Raw genomic sequence first — 23,454 nt, 5'->3', positions numbered from 1 at the left:
ACGAAGATATATATGGGAGCTATATCTAAATTTTGACCGATTATCTCCAATTTCAATAGGGTTCGTCCTTGGGCCAAACAAATGATTTGTGCAAAATTTCATCTGGATAGGGCAATAAATGCGAACTGTACTTTGTTTACAAAAGTACATGGACAGACGGACAGACGGACGGATGGACATGCATAAATCGACTCATAATGTGATTCTATGAAGATCATCAAAAGGAACTATGGGTCTATCTCGTTTCCTTTTGCCTGTTACAAACAAATGCACAAAGACAAAATACCCTGACCACCTAGTGGTGTAGGGTATAAAAATAATCTCAAGTCTTTATTTTTCATAATTTCGTTCATAATTTACCCAGAATGTTTAGTACTTGCAATACTCTCGTATACGGTTATAGGATTAAGAAAATTTGTATCTAGACCAACCGAATAAAATTTTCAAAATTGTTTAACCCTCGGTGATATTATTTAAAATTCAAATTGGTAACACATTAATGCGGTGGTAAACAATCTAGCAATTAAGAATTTATTTTGGTTGAAGTTGGAACGTAATTTCAAATTTGCTAAGCCCTTCCGAGTTGTTGGCGCTTAGTCTTAGTGTTTAAAGCATATTCTACAGAATTTAACAATCTGCAGTTTTTTTATACCCACCACCTTGGAAAGTATGGTATATTAACCTTGTCATTCCGTTCGTAACATCCCTAAATATCAGCATAAAATTCTAAGTCTATTTACCGATGTCGGTCTGTCTTTATGTTTTGACGTGGAGCGTCAACATTTGGCAGAACAATTTGTATTGTATCTAAGATGGTTGGTATTGAAAATGAGATATATCGGTCCACGTTTTGGTATAGTCCCCATATAACGGCACCTTTCGATTTTCGGTATTTTGTTGATTTTTGCCACATTTTTCCCCGGATTTATCTACAAATTGGTATTTGTAGGTTTTAATGGGTTCTAGCTCCGGGGGCAAAACATTACAACAGTGATTACAACAAACAGACAGATGGACAGACGGACATCTCTAAATCGACTTAGAATTTTACGCTGATCAAGAATATATATACTTTCTTTGATTTGACATGAGTATTTCGATGAGTTACAAACGGAATGACAATGTTAATATACCCTCCATAGTATGGTGGAGGGTATAAAAAGTATAAATAAATAAAAGTAGTATAACGCCGTAAATTTTACAGTCAACATTTGTGTTAAAAAAAAAAAAATTTGCACCATATTTTTTTACTTTGAACTCCCATTAATATGAAGCTTTTGAATAATATAAAAAACTAGCTGGCCCAGTCCCCGTTGTCGACCCGTAGTTTTAGTCTTTATTGCATAGTTTTTAAAGCATAATAATTCACAAATCTGGCTCACATAAGTGGTACAATTTTTAGTAAAAATGATGACTCGATTAAATAGAAATAAATACGTCTTTCAGAAAACCTGATCCTATTTTTCAGTAAGAGGTTTTAGTTTTAAGTCAAATCGATTCGAAAATATAATCACAACCCTCGAAATATGTAAAATCAGGAGGTACTTTTATATAAGCGCTACTCCGAAATATTGAAAAATTTTCGCGAAGAGGTCTTCTACCAGAAGCTACACGCAGAAAAATATATGTTAGAAATATGTTTGGATCCAAACATATATTTGTTTGGGACTGGTTGCAAACAAATATATTTTTGGATGCAAACATAATTTGTTTCGGTGCAAACAAATATTTGTTTGCAACATTTTGTAACATAACTCAATTTTATTTGTTAGGTACCAACATATTTTATATGTTAGAACATATTTTTTTATGGGTGCGGAGAGGATTTTTTTCAAAGAGCTAAACAACAGAGCTCTCGATTACTTTTGAATTGGTGTTATAGGTGACTTAAAAGAAGACAGGAGGGTGAGAAGTCTGTTTTTGCGTTGATGATGTGTTGGCTTGGTTGGCCGCACAACAAAGCAGAACCGAAACATTTTTTGCTCTCTTCCAAATATAACTGTAAATAGAAGTTGTATGTATGCATGAACATTAGTAAGAAGTAACGTCTCAGCAACAACTAGAAAATACACACCGCACAACAACAACAACGAAAAAACTTTTTGCATGTTTTTTCGTTGCTGTTGTGCGGTGTGAATTTTCTAGTTGTTGCTGAGACGTTACTTCTTACTAATGTTCATGCATACATACATACATGCGTTTTTCGCATTAACACCGACATATATACAGAGGAGTCAATTTTTTTGTGTGTTGTTGTTGTAACGTTTTCTTTCTCAAGTAGGCATTTTTTGGTGCATGGACAATAGAAAAGAAATAAACGTCTCAGCAACAGTTTCCATCCCTCTTGCCGCGCACACACCACACATAGTTACAGCAGCGATCGGCAGTGTTTGCTTGGTGAGAGCAAAAGAGCGTAGCATTGGCGCGTGTCTCAAGTTGAGATGGGATGGAAACTGTTGCTGAGACGTTTATTTCTTTTCTATTGTCCATGCACCAAAAAATGCCAACAACAACACACAAAGAGCTGTTTGGATGTTTTTTTGTTGCTGAGACGTTGCTTCTTACTAATGTTCATGCATACATACATGCGTTTTTCGCATACACACCGATTTGCTTGATGAGAACAAAAGAGCGTAACATTTGCGCGTGTCTCATGTTGGCATTCTGGTTGTGTTCTTTTTTATTCTTTTTATTTGTTTTGTGCCTTCGCGTCGTGTCACAAGTGTTGTAATAAATGTTGATACCAACTGTTTTGGGGGAAGACAAATTATTTGTCGAAGCGCCGGAGCCTTTAAATCTACAAAGCTTTATAAAAGCAGCCAAATTAGAGTTAAAAATTGATGCCTCAAGAAAAATAACAGCCTTAGAGTTTGGTGCAACCATTAAAGAAGACCAGTTTGAAAAAGTAATTCATCAATATATGTCAACACCTACTTTTCATATTGAGTTGCAATTTGGAGGTAAGTACACTGGATTTACAGCCTGTTTCTTTATGTCGGAACAAAAAAAATTTCGTTTCAAAATAAAGAAACAGGCTGTTAATATTTTTTTCTTTTTTTAAATAATATATTTCTTTTTTTAAATAATATATTTAATTTTCATTTAGACTCCGTTCGATCAGTGGCATCAGCATCGACAGTTAGTGGCACTCTATCGGAGTGTGAATCCGTAGGTGGTTTTGGGGATCTTACCCCAAAAACAAATGTTATTTCAACTTTAAAGACTGACATAGAGTCCATCAAGTCAATTCCGGCTATCAACAAAATCTGGAGAATTTTTATTGCCGAAAAACGCCTGCAAAATAAAGATAGGGTGAATATTTCGAAGGCCCTTATTGACGAATGTCTAAAAGAAGACCCTAACAGATTGTAAGTATTTTACTTTATTGAAAAAATAGTGATTGTAATAAAAGGAAAAATAATAAATTAATAAATAAAAATAATAACAAATATTAAGAATAATATTAATAATAATAAATTAAAAAATTAATATAAAATAAAAGTTTTATGAAAACTGGCACGATATAAATTATAAACTTATTAACAAATGTTTATTTTATTTTATCAATAACAACAATATATTATTTATAAAAATTAAAACATAATAAATTAATATTAGAAACATAAGAATAATTTTAAGCATAATAAAAATTGTAATAATTAAAATAATAAAATAATATCAGTAATAAAAAATTGTTAAAAATAATAATATTAAAATAAAAATTCTAATTATAAAGATATTAAAGAAAATAAAAAACTATGTTTCAGTATAAATTATTTATTTTCTTTAATATTTTTATAATTAGAATTTTTATTTTAATATTATTATTTTTAACAATTTTTTATTACTGATATTATTTTATTATTTTAATTATTACAATTTTTATTATGCTTAAAATTATTCTTATGTTTCTAATATTAATTTATTATGTTTTAATTTTTATAAATAATATATTGTTGTTATTGATAAAATAAAAATGTGTTAATAATTTAATATTAATTATTAATATCAATATTTTTATTGATTTTAATCAGTTTTATTATTATTTTTTTTAGTATTTGCAAAAGTTTTATATTTTTTTGCTTTTATTATTTTTTAATACTTCAATAATTATTGTTATTTATTTATTAAAAAAAATATCTTTCAGACTTAAACGTGAAGATTTTGAAGTTCTGAAGTTATATTATATATTATAATATGTATGAATTTCTTTTATGTTAAATAAAATGTGAATATCAAAAATTGATTTTAAAACTAGTTTGCATTATGGTTGAATTATATCTGCAGTAAGTATACAAATGGACCCAATCATAAATTTATGTTTGCACCCCAATATATATTATGTTTGGACCCAAACATAAATTATATCTAGGTCCAAACACAACTTATGTTTGGACCCAAACATAAGTTTGTTTCCAGTCAAACATACATTATGTTTGGATCTAAACATAAATTATGTTTGCTCCCAAACATAAATTATGTTTGCACCCGAACAAAAAATATGTTTGGACCCAAACATTAATTATGTTTGGACCCAAACATTAATTATGTTTGGACCCAAACATTAATTATGTTTGGACCCAAACATTAATTATGTTTGGACCCAAACATTAATTATGTTTGGACCCAAACATTAATTATGTTTGGACCCAAACATAATTTGTTTGCAGCACCCAAACATATGTTATGTTTGGGAATGTTTGCAAACATATATTTGTTTGCTGCAAAATATGTTTGGGACATATGTTAGAGAGGCTTATATTTTTTTGCGTGTAGATGCCAAATAAGGACAATATCAATTGAAAAATGCGACCAAGTCCTTGGTAATAGCTAAAATCACCGTATACCTTTACATAAGAGTTATAATGAAGCAGTGTCCTATACTTATAACTATTTGAAAGAATTTGTTCTTCTTTTTAAAATCTTAAATTACCAACATTTTAGGCATTTGAAAGAGACTATGTCATTTGAGGGGGGCTACATCACAATGTAGACCAACCTGATACATATTTTGTACAAATGATTCCTCATGTAACCCCTGTGACTGTATCAAATTTAAAACTTTATCGTAACTTTTGCGGAGTATAGGGCAAAATATTTGCGGACCGTTTTGTATGGAAACATTTTCTAACCCCAAGATTGTCTGCGGTGTAGTGTAATTACTGACGATAGCGCAAAGTGCCCGTATAACGTTACCTATGATTTAAGTTTACTTGTAAGGGTTCGGAAGAAATTTCCGAGTATATGAATCCTTTTCTTAATATATTTTCCATTCACTCCACTATTTTGTATAGGTCACATATTGCAGTGCCTTTCATATTCGGTATTTCAGTGATTGAAGTACCATTGAATTTTTCATTTTGAGTTCTCATTGGATAAATTATTTCCATATCTAATCAAAATTTGGGTATGGCAACCATATAACAGCATGTATAGAAAATATGCAAACTTTCTCGATTTTTTCGTTTTTTTTTTTTTTTTTTCAATAAAAATGTTCAATTCCAAAAGGAATTCTGAAACAATTCTACACAAAATTCCATATAAAAATAGAACAGTCAATTTTATTTTAGTTCCGGGATTTTTCTCAAAATTCTCTTTTATGACAACGTTTCCACTGTAATTACAAATAACAAAAAAAAAAAAAATCAAATCGGCCCAGCCGTTCTTAACTGATGTGTTACTATACTTTTTCACATTTTTATATCCTACAATACTATGTGGATATAAGAATGTATAATACCCCCAATTATAAGTTTGATTGGGCCAAAAATTATGTAACACCACGAAATATTGATTTCCCACATAGGAAAGTATATATGGATCTTCCTATCTCGCCGAGATGAGTCGATCTAGCTATGTATGTCCGTCCGTCTGTCCATGTTAATTTGTAATCACTCTACAGGTCGCAATTATGGCCCGATCTTCACGAAATTTAGAATGGAGGTGGGGCTAGAAAAAGAATAGAACCCTATTGTTTTTAGATATGATCGCATAATATTAGGGAGTCGAAATGGACCAAAAACTGAAAAATTTCCTGATTTTGCAGTTGCTCTACAGGTCGCAATTATAGACCAATCGACGAATTTAGCATGGGGCTAGAGCTTAGGGCTGGGCACAAGTCTTCTAAATTTGGTGGTCATTGGGTAATATTTAGTGGGTGAAATAGAATAATAGAATATTTAGTGGGTGAATAGACCATAACATTTGTGTTAAATAAAAGTCGAATTTTCCATTAAACCGCGAATATTTTTAATCCCGGCGAAATTACAAATAGACGAACGGGTCAATCCTAACCGTTACGTATATGCCGATAGTAAATGTATCGGATATATAAAGCGAAATATATACAATATATATATATATATATATATATATATATATATATATATATATATATATATATATATATATATTTATTTATATATATATATATATATGCCAAGATGGCATTCTGAATTGACAAAATTTGTCAAAATCGGTCCAGTCATTCTTGAGATATAAGCATTGTAGCTAACATATATATATATATATATATATATATATATACAAGGGAAGGGGATGTTAGCTAGAATGCTTATATCTCAAGAATGGCTGGACCGATTTTGACAAATTTTGTCAATTCAGAATGCCCTCTTGGCATAAAAGAATAAAATCTAAACAAATCGCTTAAAAAGATGCCAATAATGATGTTAATATAGATTTGGTAGTATTTTGTGACATTTTTTATATTTCCATATTTTTTTTATTGCATGCGATTTTTTCATATTGACTTATAATATTGATGTGTTTGTTTTGTAATATTTTACAACACAGGTTGGGGATATTATATACCGATGGCATGAATCGTTCGATCCTCACGAAAATTGTCACAAGGGTAGGGTTAGGCTCGGAAGGGCTAGGCCTATTGTTTTCAAAGATGTCCGCAATATATTTGGGTGTTTAAATGGATCAAAAACATAAAAAATTTCCTGATCACACAATTGAATCACACAATTGAAGACAATCGACACGCTTAAGAAGAGATAGAGAGTTAAGGACAGGAAAAAATTTTAGCATTTTGGATGACCACTGGATTATATTTAGCTATAAAATGGACGGAGTGTGTGAATATTGGGCAAATGTCCCTGTTCAAAATGCTAAGGGTAATGTCTGGTCAGTGCTCCGTGACATAATTTCAAAAGCGAAATCTTTCAAAATGGATTTGGACATAAAGGGACTTCTAACATTTGTAGTGTTGTAGGGTATCACATGGTCGGCCCCGCACGACTATAGCCTTTGCTTACTTGTTTACATATAAATTTAACGAAGTAGGTGTCGCCAGTTCCTCTGACCCCAAACAGATACCTATGGTTGAAGGGAGAGTCAAGCTTACGTCGTATACTAACTGTGGAACAGATATCTTCATGATTTTGGCAAATATTAGGATTTTAGATAAATCGAAAAAATTTGCGCAAAATTGGGCGTGGTCCCTTTTTCTTTGCATAAAAACCTAAATCCGGGTAGAACGAACATTAAAAAATATACAAATAGTTCTAGCCGGTCTCAAGTGATTCAATTACCAACGAACAACAATTGGTTAATATATAGAAGTAGAAGGCGTGGTCAGTTCCTCAGCTCCCAAATAAATACATAGGATTGGAGGGAAAGTCAACAGTATGTCGTGTAATAATTTTCAAACGATATCTTCATTGTTTGACAAATATAAGGATTCTAGATAAATCGAAATAGTGCACGTAAAAGTAGGCGTGCTCAATTTTTTTTCTTTAAAAACCTAACACGACGACGGTACGACGAACGTTTGTACAAAAAATATGCAAATCGGTCCAGCCGTTCTCAACTGATTCCATTACCAACGAACAACAATTGATTTATATATATATAGATGTTGGCTTCACTTTCACACATTTGCCTATTTCCGAGTAAGCTATATTAATGGTCCATATAATGGAATTAATAGAATATCCGCATGAACCGGGCGGTATATCCAACTTTGGGCATTTATGCATTTCATTTGGGGTTTGAATGGTGAAACATTACATAAACATTATAAATAAATTATGTAGTCCTCCCTATGATTTCGTTGAACCAAAACAATCGCCATTATTGCTAAAACATACAAACAATAACTTCAGTCGATGCAAGACAAATGCTTATTTATAGGATAATCCTTCCACAGCAGTTTCAAGCGAAGTCATCATGTCTCGTAATCACAGTTTTGTTGTAAATGAAATTGGAATGTACTGACCATTTCGGCAATCATTTGGGTAACAACAGATGGTTGTCGTTTGTTGGCTTAAGTGTTGACGTATCATATATCTCATGGCCCATTTGCTGTCTCAATAAAACTTTTTTATTGGTTTCTGAACAAGTCTTTCTCAAATGGGTTATGTCTGTCGCATGGATGAATTGCATGTTATAAATCGAAAGCGGTAACAATCTGCAATGATTGCTTCTTGAATTGGCATCACGCACGTCTAAAGGTAACAAAAAATAAGCATTTTAAATTTGTTATGAATTTGTTTGAAAACATTTTAAGCAGTTCAATTTAATTGCTTTCCATTACATTTTACACATTAAAATTAAAAAAAAAAAAACACAAACACGCGCTCGCAAAGAAATAATACCAATCAAAACGTGTGTTCTAATTTGATATGGACCAGTTTATTTGAATTCAAACAAATCTTTGGAAACATATTCAAACCAATAATATTAAAATGCAAACAAAATAAATCAAACAATATGTGTACCACCGGAAGAAGGGAAACTGTGTAAATATATTCATTCAAAAGACATAAGCGGATTTATTATTAGCACGAAAGTAAGAATAGTATTAGAAGTGTTACTAATCCTATTTCATAGAAAAGTCTTCTTATAAATAATGATGAATACCAAAACATGGACTTTGATTTCATGTTTTCTTAGTTTGCTACAAATGTCTTATATACAAAGAGGATGTGGAAATATGATCACATTTTACTCTGGGAAAATATCTGCATCAAATACTGAATGTTAAATGAAAATTAAATTTCGTCACATAAATAAACGAATATGCATATTTAGTAGAGCTCCCGTAACAAAAGAATTTATTTCAAGTATTTAATACCACCTATCAACACTTGGCTTGACGTTATATTGGGGTTTCTACGACGTGAACCTACATAGGCTTTGTTTGTCATAAGCCATTACCATATTCAAATTCGAAACTTGAAATAAACGGTGAATAATGTAGCTAAAAGCATCAAAATACCGTATGTAGGGAGGTCCCGTTATATCGGAGCTATACGAAGACCTGGACCTGCATACACAATTTTCCGTCATAGACTGTAGTTCCCATTACGAACTCTAAATACGTAATTTGAAACTACTCCGGTGAATATTAACGCTAAAATGATCAAAATACCGAATATAGGGAGATACCATTATATGGGGGCTATATGAAGACGTGGACCTGCACAGTCAATTTTCTTTCACAGGCTGTACTATCTATTACAAACTTCAAATACAAAATTTGAAACAATTCCGGTCAATAATGTCGCTAAAATCATCAAAATACCGAATATAGGGAGGCACCGTTATATGGGGACTATACGAAGACGTGGACCTGCACAGACAATTTTCTGTCTTGGGCGGTAATATCCAGTTTGAACTTTAAATACCAAATTTGAAACTCTTCCGGTAGATAATATCGCCAAAATCATCAAAATAGCGAATATCCGGAGGTACCGTTATATGGAGGCTATATGAAAACGTGGACCTTACTGGCCCATTTAGGAACTTAACCTGCCTACTGGAAAAATAAATATGTGTGCAAAATTGTAGCTTTCTATCTCAATTTGTTCGAAAGATAGCGTGATTACAACAGAGAGACGGACATCGCTAAATCGACTAAGTATTTTAGGCTGATCAAGAATATATAAACTTTGTTGGGTCTGACATGAGTATTTCGAGGAGCTACAAACGGAATGACAAAGTAAATATACCTTCCATAGTATGGTGGAGGGTATAAAAAGCATATCCAATTCTGAATCTATTTGCATTAAATTTGACGCAGACATTTTAATATTTTATACCAAACAAGAAAAAACAAGTTAAAAACCAGTAAAGAAAGTCTTAAAGTCGGCCGGGCCGACTTTATGATATCTTACACCACTTTGCCACTTTAGTAGAGCTCCGCATAAAAATTAAAACTTTTAATGGGAGAATTCAATCATACAAGCTATGATTATAATTATAATTTAAAGTTGAAAGGACTAAATATGCCGAAGCATTTGTATCTTTTAAATTCGGACGTGTATTACCCATTTAGTGCAATATTAATTTGAAATCGGATAAAGATATATATGGGAGCTATATCCAAATCTGAACTGATCTCCATAAAATTTCTCAAAGATATTTCTGAGCTGTATTTGATATATTTCCATGAATATCGTTGTTAAGAAGTGCATATTACGGCTGTGGGTAACAAATATTACAAATCGGATGAACAGTATATATGGGAGCTATAGCTATATCTGAACCGATCTTCACCAATTTTGACACACTAGCTTCTAGACTAAATTCTGTCCTAGGTGCCAAATTCCATCCCATTTGGACAAATATTAGACGTTTGGTGCACAATATAAGGTAAATCGGACGAAGATATGTATGGGAGCTATATCCAAATCTGAACCGATCTCGATAAAATTTGGCACATGTATTTCTGGGCTGTAGTTGATATATTTCCCCAAATATCGTTGTAACAAATATCGTTGTAACACATTACGGCTGCGAAGGACAAAAAAACAAATCGGATGAACAATATATATGGGAGCTATAGCTATATCTGAACCGATTTTGATCAAATTTGGCACACTTATTTTCAGGCCTAATTTAGTTGTATGTGCAAAATTTCGGGCTGATATTACACGTTTGGTGCACAATAAAAGGCAAATCGGACGAAGATATATATGGGAGCTATATCTAAATTTTGACCGATTATCTCCAATTTCAATAGGGTTCGTCCTTGGGCCAAACAAACGATTTGTGCAAAATTTCATCTGGATAGGGCAATAATTGCGAACTGTACTTTGTTTACAAAAATACATGGACAGACAGACGGACGGACGGACATGCATCGACTCAGAATGTGATTCTATGCAGATCATCAAAAGGAACTATGGGTCTATCTCGTTTCCTTTTGCCTGTTACAAACAAATGCACAAAGACATAATACTCTGACCACCTTGTGGTGTAGGGTATAAACAGTAAGTTTGGCCGGGCCGAGCTTTGAATACCCTCCACCATTTGGAACAGATTTGGAAATTTTCAAAAAATAAAATCCATTTGTATCCATTTCGAACTTCAAATACCAAATTTGAAACAATATCGGTGTATAATGTCGCTAAAATCATCGAAATACCGAATATCGGGAGGCACCGTTATATGGGGGCTGTATGAAAACGTGGACCTACATGGTCCATTTAACTTAACCTGCATATTGAAAAAATAAACACGTGTGCAAAATTTTAGCCTTCTATCTCAATTCGTTCGAAAGACAACGTGATTACAACAGACAGAGGGACAGACAGACAGACGGACATCGACTTAGAATTTTAAAAAATATATATAGTTTGTTGGGTCTGACATGAGTATTTCAAGGAGTTAGAAACGGAATTACAATGTTAGTATACCCTCCATAGTATGGTGGAGGGTATAAAAAGCAGTAAGTTCGGCCGGGCCGAACTTTGAATACTCTCCACCATTTAAAACGAATTAGAAAATTTTCGAGAAGAATATATAACGGCTATATTAGGGCCTGTACGACGTGCATCTACATAGGCATTGTTTGTCACAAGCCATTACCATATTCAAATTCGAAACTTGAAAAAAAATGGTGAATAATGTAGCCAAAATCATCAAAATACCGTACATAGGAGATACCGTTATATAGGAGCTATACGAAGACCTGGACCTGTATAGACAATTTTATGTCACAGGCTGTAGCTTCCATTACGAACTTCAAATACGTCATCTCAAACAATTTCGGTGAGTATTTTACCTAAAATCGTTAAAATACCGAATATCCATTTCGAAATACAGTAGAATCCATTTCGAACTTCAAATGCCAAATATGAAATAATTCCGGTGAATAACGTCGCTAAAATCAACAAAATAACGAATATCGGGAGGTACCGTTATATGGGGGCTTTATGAAAACGTGGACCTACATGACCCATTTACGAACTTAACCTGCCTACTGGCAAAATAAACATGTGTGCAAAATTTTAGCCGTCTACCTCAATTCTTTCGAAAGATAGCGTGATTACAACAGACAGACGGACATGGCTAAATCGTCTCAGAATCTTACGCTGATCAGAAATATACATACTTTGTTGGGTATAAGATCATTATTTCGATGAGGTACAAACGGAATGACAAAACTAATATACCCTCTATAGTATGGTGGAGGGTATAAAAACATCGCTATAGAGTGCTCGCTATTAGGGATTATATTAAAACAAGTTAAAAACAGTAAGTTCGGCCTAAAATTGTCAAAATACAGAACATAGGGAGGTACTGACATATGGGGCCTATCTGAAGACGTGCATAGACAATTTTCTGTCACAGACTGTAGTTCCCATTACGAACTCTAAATACGTAATTTGAAAATACTTCGGTGAATAACAAAACTAAAATCATCAAAATACCGAATATTGGGAGGTACTGATATATGGGAGCTTTACGAAGACGTGGACCTGCACAGACAATTTTCTGTCTTAGGCTATAGTATCCCTTTGGCACTTCAAATACCAAATTTGAAACAATTCCGGTGAATGTTGTCGCTAAAATCATCGAAATACCGAATATCGGGAAATACCGTTATATGGAGTCTACATGAAAACGTGGACCTACATGGCCCATTTACGTACTTAACCTACTACTGGAAAAAAACAAGTGTGTAAAATTTTAGCCTTCTATCTCAATTTGTTCGAAAGATAGCGTGATTACAACAGATAGACAGGCGGACAAAAATTCTAATCCCGAAATTCACTACATTTGCGCTAAAATTAGCCATTATTTGCACAATAAACTTGAAATCGGATTAAGGATACATATGTGGAGATGTATATGGGAGCTGTAGCTATATCTGAACCAATTTTCTCCAATTTTTTTTAACTTGCTTCTAGACTGAATTCGTCGGATGTACCAAAATTCAGAACTCTTTAACAGATATTGGCCATTTGGCGCACAATTAACCCGAAATCGGTTGAAGATATATATATATATATGGAACATAATACAAATGTGAGGGACTTAAACACCAAATTTAATGTACTATCTTCTAGACTAAATTCGGTCGGATATGCCGAAATTAAGTCCATTTGGGCTGATATTAGCCATTTGGTGCGCAATTAACCCGAAATCGGTTGAGGTTATATATGGAAGCTATATCCAAATCTGAACCGATCTTTTTTTGATACATTTGATACACTTATTTCAGAGCTGTATTTGATATCTAGTACTAAACATATATATGGGAGCTATGGCTATATCTAATCCGATATACACCAAATTTGAAGCAATGGTTAATATTATGAATTCAGTCGTAAGTGCCAAAATTCAGTCCATTTGGGTTGATATTGGTCATTTGGTGCACAATAAACCTGAATCGGATAAATATATACATGGGAGCTATATGCTAATCTGAACTGATCTCGATCAAATTTGACAAATAGGATGAAACATATATATGAGAGCTATAGCTGTAAAAGGGCGAGAAAAGAATACGACTGAATGGTTTGACTGTTGATTCAGTTCTAGTTTTGGATCCTGCTCGGAGGATCAATGTTTTTAATGATAAGAATAGAGTCCAATCTCCCTCTTCGATTGTCAACTCTATTTCGTTTTCGGCTCGACTGGAGCACTATTTAGTGAGAAAAGAAACACGACCGCTTCGTTAGGGTGTTATTTCAATTCTATTTTGGATCCGGCTCGAAGGACCAATGAATGAGAAAAGAAAACCAACCTAATGGTTTGGTTGTTGATTCAATTCTGATTTTATTTTTAAAATATGTTCCTTACGTACTACTGAAACTAATCTAACTTAACCTAGTCGCAGCCACACAATTGTTCTTATCTATTCTAATATTGAATGGAGAACACTGCATGGCTGCTTCACATCTCATTCAAGTGGTCTTGTGCATTTACTGAGCGCATCGATATATGTGCGTGTGGGTCATAACCTTTATTATCTCTCACATTATCGTATGCGTCAGCGCACAAGATCACCGAATCGTTCACTGTGGTGTTTTATGGCGGCTGGGAAATATGTAATTTTAGAATATTTATTGTTTATTACTAGATTTTCCCAGCGCCTCAACCGCACTCAAAAGTATGTACAAAGTATTTTGTACAATAGCTATATCTGAACCGATTTTCTCCAAATTTGATTAACTTTCTGCTAGACTGAATTCCATGGGATTTACCGAAATTCAGGTCATTTGGACTTATATTATATTTTGTGCACATTTAACCCGAAATCGGTTGAAGATATATATGGGAGCTATATCTAAATCTGATCCGATTATCACTAATAGGGTTCGTCCTTGGGCCAAACAAATATTGTTTGCAAAATTGCATTTCAGGATAGTAAATGCGACCTGCATTTTATTCACAAAAATACATGGACGGACGGTCAGACGGACTGACATGCATAAATCGACTCAGAAAGTGATTCTATGAAGATCGTCAAAATAAATATAGGTCTATTTCGCCTCCTTCACCATGTTACAAACAAATGCACAAAAACATAATACCCTTAGGGTATAAAAATCTGTTCTCGTATTTTCTCTTTCAGGTAGAAAAAGAAAGTATCGGGATTTAATATTGGAACGTGATCTATTTCAAATAGATAATATCATTGAAATTGGTTGGAGAATACAGTTGTTAACATCTTAAAAATACTAAAAAGTGAGTGGTACCGTAATATGGCGGCTATAATGGAAAATGGTTTACCGCAGGAGGTAGAACTCATGACAAACGCTAAATATCAAACTTGTTTTGTGGAGGCTATAACAAGTGCAGATTGGTGATCCATATCAAAAGTTTGGGTTACAAATAGTTTCTAAAGACGTTCCAAACAACACTCTAACTTCCGAAAGAAATGAAGTAGGTTGATAACATTTTACATAAATGTGTTTAGGGTTCGTAAAATATTTGTTATTCAAAGTTGGCATTTTTTTGATTTTTTTTTTCATACTGGCACACGTTTTCAGTAAAGTAATTGTGCCTTTCTATATATACTGAATATAGGAAGGCACAGTTATTAATGATATAATAATCCGATTATTGAGTATTTTCATAATTTTAGATACATTTTTCAATGAGTTTTGTTCACTACAATATAAATAACATGTACGGCTCGTATTGTGGAACTCGGCACTTTTAGACATATTTCCGTAACTTGTAACTTTCCCAATTGTGAAGGTTATAAAAAGTTCAGCCCTGCCGTACTTAACTGCTTGTTTACCTGTTTTACCATTAGTCTTTAGTCATCCTTGTTACTAATTCAAAGCGAACATTGTTAAACAGCAACGGAAAGCCATTACACCGCACCGATGCACAGAATAACATCTTCGTATTACTTTGATCAAAAAGACTGCAATGAAAGAGTGCAACCTCAGTTAAATTAAATATGACCCTCTTCATTCAGTAAACCTCATATATGGCTTTTTAATTAAAATGATTTCTTTAAGAAAATTTTCATAAAATGTCCTTGAGAATGAGAATAGCGAAAAATGTTTATACCCAAAATTAATTTTACGCCTCATTAAAAATGCCTTTTACTTTTATGTTTTGTGTCGTTTTCCGCCTTTAACGACTGTAATTTAGACTTACGACTTCCAGAAAGCAACATTCTTCTCAAAGACAATATAGATAAAGTGTAAAAGTGTTTGAATTGAAAATCGTAAACATCAATACATATTCTTGTTTTTACACTTTTATTGACACAATTTATGTTTGAAACGAATAGCTTTCGAAAACCTTCAAACGGAATTTGTAAATGCCAATGATGATGTGCATATGCAATATTTAATTTGAGATACTCTTAACTTCGGAAATTCACACACAAATAAAAATAGCACATTTGATAAAGCCAAAATTTAAGAAGGGGGTTGTAAAAAGCAATCGATAGACAAAAAATAAGTATATAATAAATTGGTCTATAACTGTGACTTGTATAATAACTGCAAAATCTGGAAACTATTTTGGTTAATTTTGCGACTACCAACAAAAACTATTGGCTGACGCTAACCCAAACTCAATGCTAAATTTCATGAGAATCGGGACATAATTGCGGCCTGTAACATGGATAGACGGACGGGGGGACACACATAACTGGATAGACTTAGATCCGCGAGTTAGGATCGATATACTAAATGGTTGGTCTACCCACAATTTTTCCAAATCATATAATACCCTCAACATATACTGATGTATTGTATAAATACACATTTTAGGGTTAAAGTGGACTTTCTGTGCATTTAGTGCGCAATAATTATGAAATCAAATTCAATTTTATTTTAATAAAACTAAATTGCATGCTGTTCTTTAATTACTTGAATGCATAGATAAATATTGACTTAGAAAATAATTCTATATCATAAAATCAATGAAAAAGGTAACTACGAACATAATGCCCGAAACTACATATATATATGAAGTTTCGCCCCATATATATATACTAGCTGAACCCGGTGCGCTTCGCTACCCCTTTTGATTTTATATGCATTCAAAATTTTATTTACGAATATATGTTGGACAAAAAAAACAAATTTAAAAAAAAATACTTGACTACTTTAATGCTTTAATAAACAAAACCATTAGAAAAGCAGTAACATGACATGCATACACGAAGGGTTTGTCCTTTGGATTTATTTATTTCATAGCAAATACCAAGCGTGCAGGAAACTGCAATTTTTTGAAGTTGAGTGGCATTTCTATTGCAATTAGTGAATTCGAGGTAGCAACATAATTCCCCGTAATAAGCGTATTTCAAACTAATTGTTGTGTTGTTTTTTAGTGTTAGCCTAAGGCGTTGTGAGTCAATGGTTCTTATTAAAATCATATCCCAATATGATCCGATTTAAATATAATTTTAAAAAAATTACTTTTACACCAAATTCCGCCTCAACTATCATATTTCATTGAAATTGGTGGTCAAATATGTGAAATCGGCCGAGAATATATATATATGGGAGCTATATCAAACCTTAAATCTGAGCGAATTTGAATATAATTTGTCAAATTTATTTTTGTACCAAATTTAGTCACTTATGGCGAATTTCATTGGAATCGGAAATACGTATCGTGTTTTGTGCATCGAATATGTGAAATCGGCGGATAATATAATGGGAGCTATATCCAAATCTGAACCGATTTTAATATAATTTGACTAATTTATTTTCTAATCAAAATCCCGTCACACATACCCAATTTCATTGGAATCGAACATACATATCGTGTTTGGTGCATCAAATAAACGAAATCGGTTGAAGATATATATGGGAGCTATATCCAAATCTGAATTAAATCAGATTTCAATATAATTTGACAAATGTATATTCGTTTTAATTTCCGCTACACATTCCAAATTTCATTGTTTGGTGCATCAAATACATGAAATCGGTCGAAAATATATATGGTAGCCATATCCAAATCTAAACCGATTTCAATATAATTTGACAAAATAATTTTTGCTCCCAATTTCGTTACTTATTTTAAATTTCATTGGAATCGAACATTCATATCGTGTTTGAGGCATCAAATGAACGAAATCGGTCGAAAATATATATGGAAGCTATATCCAAATCTGAACCGATTTCAATATAATTTGGGAAATCAATTTTTTAGATAAAATCCATCACACGCTTCAAATTTCATTGAAATTTGGGATACATAGAGTGTTTGGTGCATCAAATGCTTGAAATCGGCCGAAAATATATATGGGGGCTATATCCAAAAATGAACCGATTTCAATATAATGTAGCCAATTTATTTTTGTTCCAAATTCCGTTACGCATTCTAAATTTGGAGACTGTATCTGTAATCGATCAATAGATATGTGCATACATTCTGATGCTATATCTCCACTTCCAAGTGGAATTTCAAAAATGTATGTTACTATGTTACTTTCAGGCGATGTTGCAGTATACATGCACATTTTCAGGAAAATGTGTTCAGCAGTTTTCGAGTCCATAAATTACAAACAAACAAACATACAAAACATTTTCCTCTTTTATAGATATAGATTAATTTATTTATTTTATTTTTTATTTATTTACTTATTTTTTTTTTTTTTTTTTTTTTTTTGTAAAAAAATTCCAAGGTTCATAAAACAAGAAAAAAAGCAGTAAGTTTGGCCGAACTTTGAATACCCTCCACCAAATGGAACATAATTGGAAGTTTTCAAAAAAAAAAAAATAAAATCTTAGGAATGCAGAATATAACTCCCTTTTATATTGGAGTCTATACGAAAACGTGGCAATTTTTGTCATAGTCATTATAGTATTAAAATACGAAATACCGAATATAGGGAGGTACCGTTACATGAGGATTATACGAAGATCTATACCTGCATAGGAAATTTTCTGTCACAGTTCGTAGTACCCGTTACGAAGTGCAATTATGAAATCCGAAACCATTCCGGTAAATAATTTAGCCAAAATCATCAAAGTACCGAACATAGAGAAGTACCGATATGAGGGGCCATACGAAGACGTGGACCTACATAGACAATTTCCTGTCGCATGCTATAGTGAATTATGTTGCTGAAATCAGCAAAATAATGCATTTAGGGAGGTACAGGTATATGGTCCTGAAGACCAAACACAGATTTGAGTAAAATTTTATCAACCTATTTTAATTTGTTCGGAAACTAGAGTAATTTCCACAGACGGACAGACGGACGGAAATCGCTTAGTCGACATAGAATTTTATGCGGCTCAAGAATATATATATGAACTATGTGGGGTGTAAAATGTATATTTCGAGGTGTTACAAACGGAATGACAAACGTAATATACCTTCCATACTATAGTGGAGGGCAGGGATGGAAAATAAAAAATTGCACAAGGTACTAAAATTGTACTTTTTTAAATAAAATGGTACATTTTTATAATTTTTTTAACGTTTATTTTTATAACGTTTTATTCAGTAAACAAAACAAAACAAACATAACAAATTCATTCACCTATGTATTTAGGTATGTAAATAGCTTCCAGGAACATAAAATGTGAGATCATTTTTTATACCCTCCATATTAACTTTGTCATTACGTATATTCGTATAGCCCCCATATAACGGCACCACGCTATGTTCGGTATTTTGATGATTTTAGCGACATTATTAACCGGAATTGTTTAAAATTTGGTATTTGAAGTTCGTTATGGGAACTACAGTCTGTGACAGAAAATTGTCGGTGCGGGCCCAGTTTCGAATTTGAATATGGTAATGGCTTATGACAAACAATGCATATGTATGTCCACGTCGTATAGACCCCAATATAACGGCTATATTCGGTATTTTTAAAATTTTAACAGAATTTTTTAAGGATTTTATTTTTTAAAAATTTCCAAATTCGTTGCAAATGGGGGAGGGTATTTAAAGTTCGGCCCGGCCGAACTTACTGCTTTTTAACTTGTTCTTATATAACATTCTGAAGTTTGTAAAGTTCTTTTTATACCCTCCACCATGCTGTCGAGGGTATATTAATTTTGTCATTCCGTTTGTAACTCCTCGAAATACTCATGTCAGACCCAACAAAGTATATATATTCTTGATCAGCGTAAAATTCTAAGACGATTTAGCCATGTCCGTCTGTCTGTCTGTGTGTCTGTCTGTTGTAATCACGCTATCTTTCGAACAAATTGAGATAGAAGGCTAAAATTTTGCACACATGTATATTTTGCCAGTAGGCAGGTTAAGTTCGTAAATGGGCCATGTAGGTCCAAGCCCCCATATAATGGTACCTCCCGATATTCGGTATTTTGATGATTTTAGCGACTTTATTCACCGGAATTGTTTCAAATTTGGCATTTGAAGTTCGTAATGGATACTACAGCGTAAGACAGAAAATTATCTGTGCAGGTCCACGTCTTCGTGTAGCCCCCATATAACGGCACCCCCCGATATTCGGTATTTTGATGATTTTAGCGACATTGTTTACCGGAATCGTTTCAAATTTGGTATTTGAAGTTCGTCATGGATACTACATCCAAAGTCAAAAAATTAACCATGTAGGTCCACGTCTTCATATAGTCCCCATATAACGGTACCCCTCGATATTCGGTATTTTGATGATTTTAGCGACATTATTTAGCGGAATTGTTCCAAATTTGGTATTTGAAGTTCGTAATAGATACTGCAGCATAAAACAGAAAATGGGTCATGTAGGTCCACGTCTTCATATAGCCCCCATATACCGTACCCCCCTATATTCGGTATTTTGATGATTTTAGCGACACTATTTACCGGGATTGTTTCAAATTTCGCATGTGAAGTTTATAATGGATACTTCAACCCATGCCAGAAAATTGTCTGTGCAGGTCCACGTCTACGTATAGCCCCCATATAACGGTACCCCCCATATTCGGAATTTGGATAATTTTAGCGACATTATAAACAGATTTTTCTTCAAGTTTCGCATTTAAATATTGTGATAACTTATGACAAAAGTTGCCTATGCAGGTCCACGTCGTCGTATGAGCATTCTGTATTTTTAAGATTTTAACAGAATTTTTAACGGATTTTATTTATTTATTTATTTATTTATTTTTTTATTTTTTTTTTTTTTTTTTTTTTTGAAATTGCCAAATTGGTACCAAATGGTGGAGGGTATTAAAAGTTCGGCTCGGCCGAACTTACAGCTTTTTTACTTGTTATGATTAATTTCTTAAGGAAATTGTCTGGAATTTTGTAATCAAAACAGCAAGAATTATTCGATTTAAGAAGACTTTCGATCTTACGAGATTAGAAAGACTTTCTAGCTGTAGACGATTTCTTTCTTTAGTCTTAGTGGCATTTTGAATTGAAAATATTCGTTCAACATTCGCTGAAGAATGGGGAATGGACAATATACCAAAGGCAATTCTTGGTATATCTGGGAACATTAATTCCCCCAATTAGTTTTTAATAACACTAACATTAAGCCAAAAATCACTAATATTACCATCTTTACATTTTTTAAGTTCAGGATAATCAGATAAAGCTCTAAATTGGGAGTTAATGTTTTCAAAATTTTGTTCTTCCTTGGGATACAATTTCATTAAAATTGGACCTATACTGTTTGTCTTTCCATCTATAATATTTTCACGTGAAAAATTATTAAACATCATATACAAACTATCGTTATTGAAATCTATTTACTTTACTACTTACTTTGTATAAATATTTCAACATCAGTTCCACAAAAAATATTATGCAAAGGAATATGATTTTCGTTAATGTCGATTTCTAAAATATCGTCACTAAGTCCATCTTTCAGAATAAAATTTCTTGCAATTTGCATATATAAAAATTTAATTCTTGGAAGTAAAATATGAATTCTCGCTTCTTCTGATTGCATTTCAAGATTAATATTATTAATTAATTTTAAAACATTAGACAAAATTAAGTAGAACATTTTCATTATGGGATTAGTTAAATCATCGCTAATGAATTCCAACTTTTCTGTTTGATATTCATTTTCAAAGTTTTTGAAGTTAAAATAGTATGTGAAAGGTTCCCATTGTTCTAAAATGCGGTCTACTACCTCTTTCCTCGAAAGCCATTGTGTTGCAGCGTATCCCAGAATAACATGCATGTCAGTTCCAAAGTGTTCTTGAAATGTTGCAGAGTCATTGCGGCGACTAGGACTGTTGCAAAAATAAAATTTAATTTCTTTCATCAATCTGTCTACCTTGTTAGGTAGCGCACAAAAAGCCGCACATGACACCAAATTCAATATATGACAAACGCATCCAGTTACAAAAAGATTTGGAACTGACAATTTTAATATTGCTTGCACACCTTTGTATTTCCCCATCATCACTGAGCAATTATCAGCCGTAAACCCGATCATTTTCTCCAGTGGTATGTTGCATTCATTTAAAACTTCAATTATTTTGTCAGTAATGCCTTTGCCGGTTGCCTCCACAATATGTTCTAGTGATAGGAATCTATCTTGACACTTTCCGTCAAAAGTTCTTACAATAATCGCCAAAAGTTTGGACACAGTACAGTCAGTGCTCTCGTCGATAACAGTTGAGTAATAATTTGCATTGCAAAATTTGCTTATAGCTTCAGTATTTTCTGGTCCTGTAACACTATTAATTACTTGTTGGCCCTTGTGTCTATAAGAAATTTTCTGGTAGTTTGGGAATCCGGTATGCCATTCTTATACCCTACACCACAAGGTGGTCAGGGTATTATGTCTTTGTGCATTTGTTTGTAACAGGCAAAAGGAAAGGAGATAGACCCATAGATCCTTTTGATGATCGGCATAGAATCACTTTCTGAGTTGATTTATGCATGTCAGTCCGTCTGTCCGTCCGTCCGTCCGTCTGTCCATGTATTCTTGTGAACAAAATGCAGGTCGCATTTATTATCCGATTGAGATGAAATTTTCCAAACAACATTTGTTTGGCCCAAGGACGAACCCTATTGAAATTGGAGATAATCGGTAAAAATTTAGATACAGCTCCCATATATATCTTCGTCCGATTTGCCTTTCACTGTGCACCAAACGTGTAATAACAGCCCGAATAGTATGGAATTATGCACATGCAACCAAAATAGGCCTCAAAATAAGTATGCCAAATTTGATAGAAATCGGTTTAGATATAGCTATAGGTCCCATATATATTGTTCATCCGATTTGTTATTTTTGTCCTCCGCAGCCATAATATGCACTCTGTAACAACAATATTTGGGGAAATATATCAAATGCAGCTCAGAAATACCTTTGCTAAATTTTATCGAGATCGGTTCAGATTTGGATATAGCTCCCATATAACTTCGTCCGATTTACCTTTTATTGTGCACCAAACGCCTAATATTTGCCCAAATGGGATGGAATTTGGCACTTACGACCGAATTGAGTATAGAAGGTAGTATGCCAAATTTGGTGAAGATCGGTTCAGATATAGCTATAGCTCCCATATATATTGTTCATCCGATTTGTTGTATTTGTTACCTACAGCCGTAATATGCACTCCGTAACAACGATATTCAGGGAAATATATCAAATACAGCTCAGAAATATCTTTGCCAAATTTTATCGAGATCGGTTCAGATTTGGATATAGTTCTCATATATATCTTTATCTGATTTCAAATTAATTTTGCACCAAATGGGCAATACAAGTCCGAATTTAAAAATACAAATGCTTCGGTATATTTAGTCCTTTGAATTTTAAATTATAATTATAATCATAGC

The 23,454-nt window shown here is 33.1% G+C and overlaps 1 protein-coding gene across 1 annotated transcript; it reads left to right on the top strand.

Moving 5' to 3' along the window:
* The first annotated feature begins 2,666 nt into the window (after nucleotides 1-2,666).
* On the top strand, nucleotides 2,667-4,246 carry LOC105261520 (uncharacterized). Its single transcript, XM_059129177.1, has 3 exons — nucleotides 2,667-2,960; nucleotides 3,107-3,368; nucleotides 4,148-4,246. The coding sequence occupies exons 1-3, from the start codon at nucleotides 2,735-2,737 to the stop codon at nucleotides 4,194-4,196; spliced, it is 537 nt and encodes a 178-aa protein (XP_058985160.1). The 5' UTR covers nucleotides 2,667-2,734; the 3' UTR covers nucleotides 4,197-4,246.
* Nucleotides 4,247-23,454: the final 19,208 nt, after the last annotated feature.

This window comes from Musca domestica, unplaced genomic scaffold (assembly GCF_030504385.1).
Source record: "Musca domestica strain aabys unplaced genomic scaffold, Musca_domestica.polishedcontigs.V.1.1 6, whole genome shotgun sequence".
In the NCBI taxonomy this organism is placed as follows: domain Eukaryota; kingdom Metazoa; phylum Arthropoda; class Insecta; order Diptera; family Muscidae; genus Musca; species Musca domestica.
This window is presented reverse-complemented; position numbering and strand designations above follow the sequence as displayed.

Coding starts and splice junctions, on each gene's coding strand:
- LOC105261520 (XM_059129177.1), top strand. CDS start 2,735: ATGTTGATACCAACTGTTTTGGGGGAAGACAAATTATTTGTCGAAGCG. Junction 2,961..3,106: donor TATTGAGTTGCAATTTGGAG/GTAAGTACACTG, acceptor ATTTTCATTTAG/ACTCCGTTCGATCAGTGGCA. Junction 3,369..4,147: donor AAAGAAGACCCTAACAGATT/GTAAGTATTTTA, acceptor AATATCTTTCAG/ACTTAAACGTGAAGATTTTG.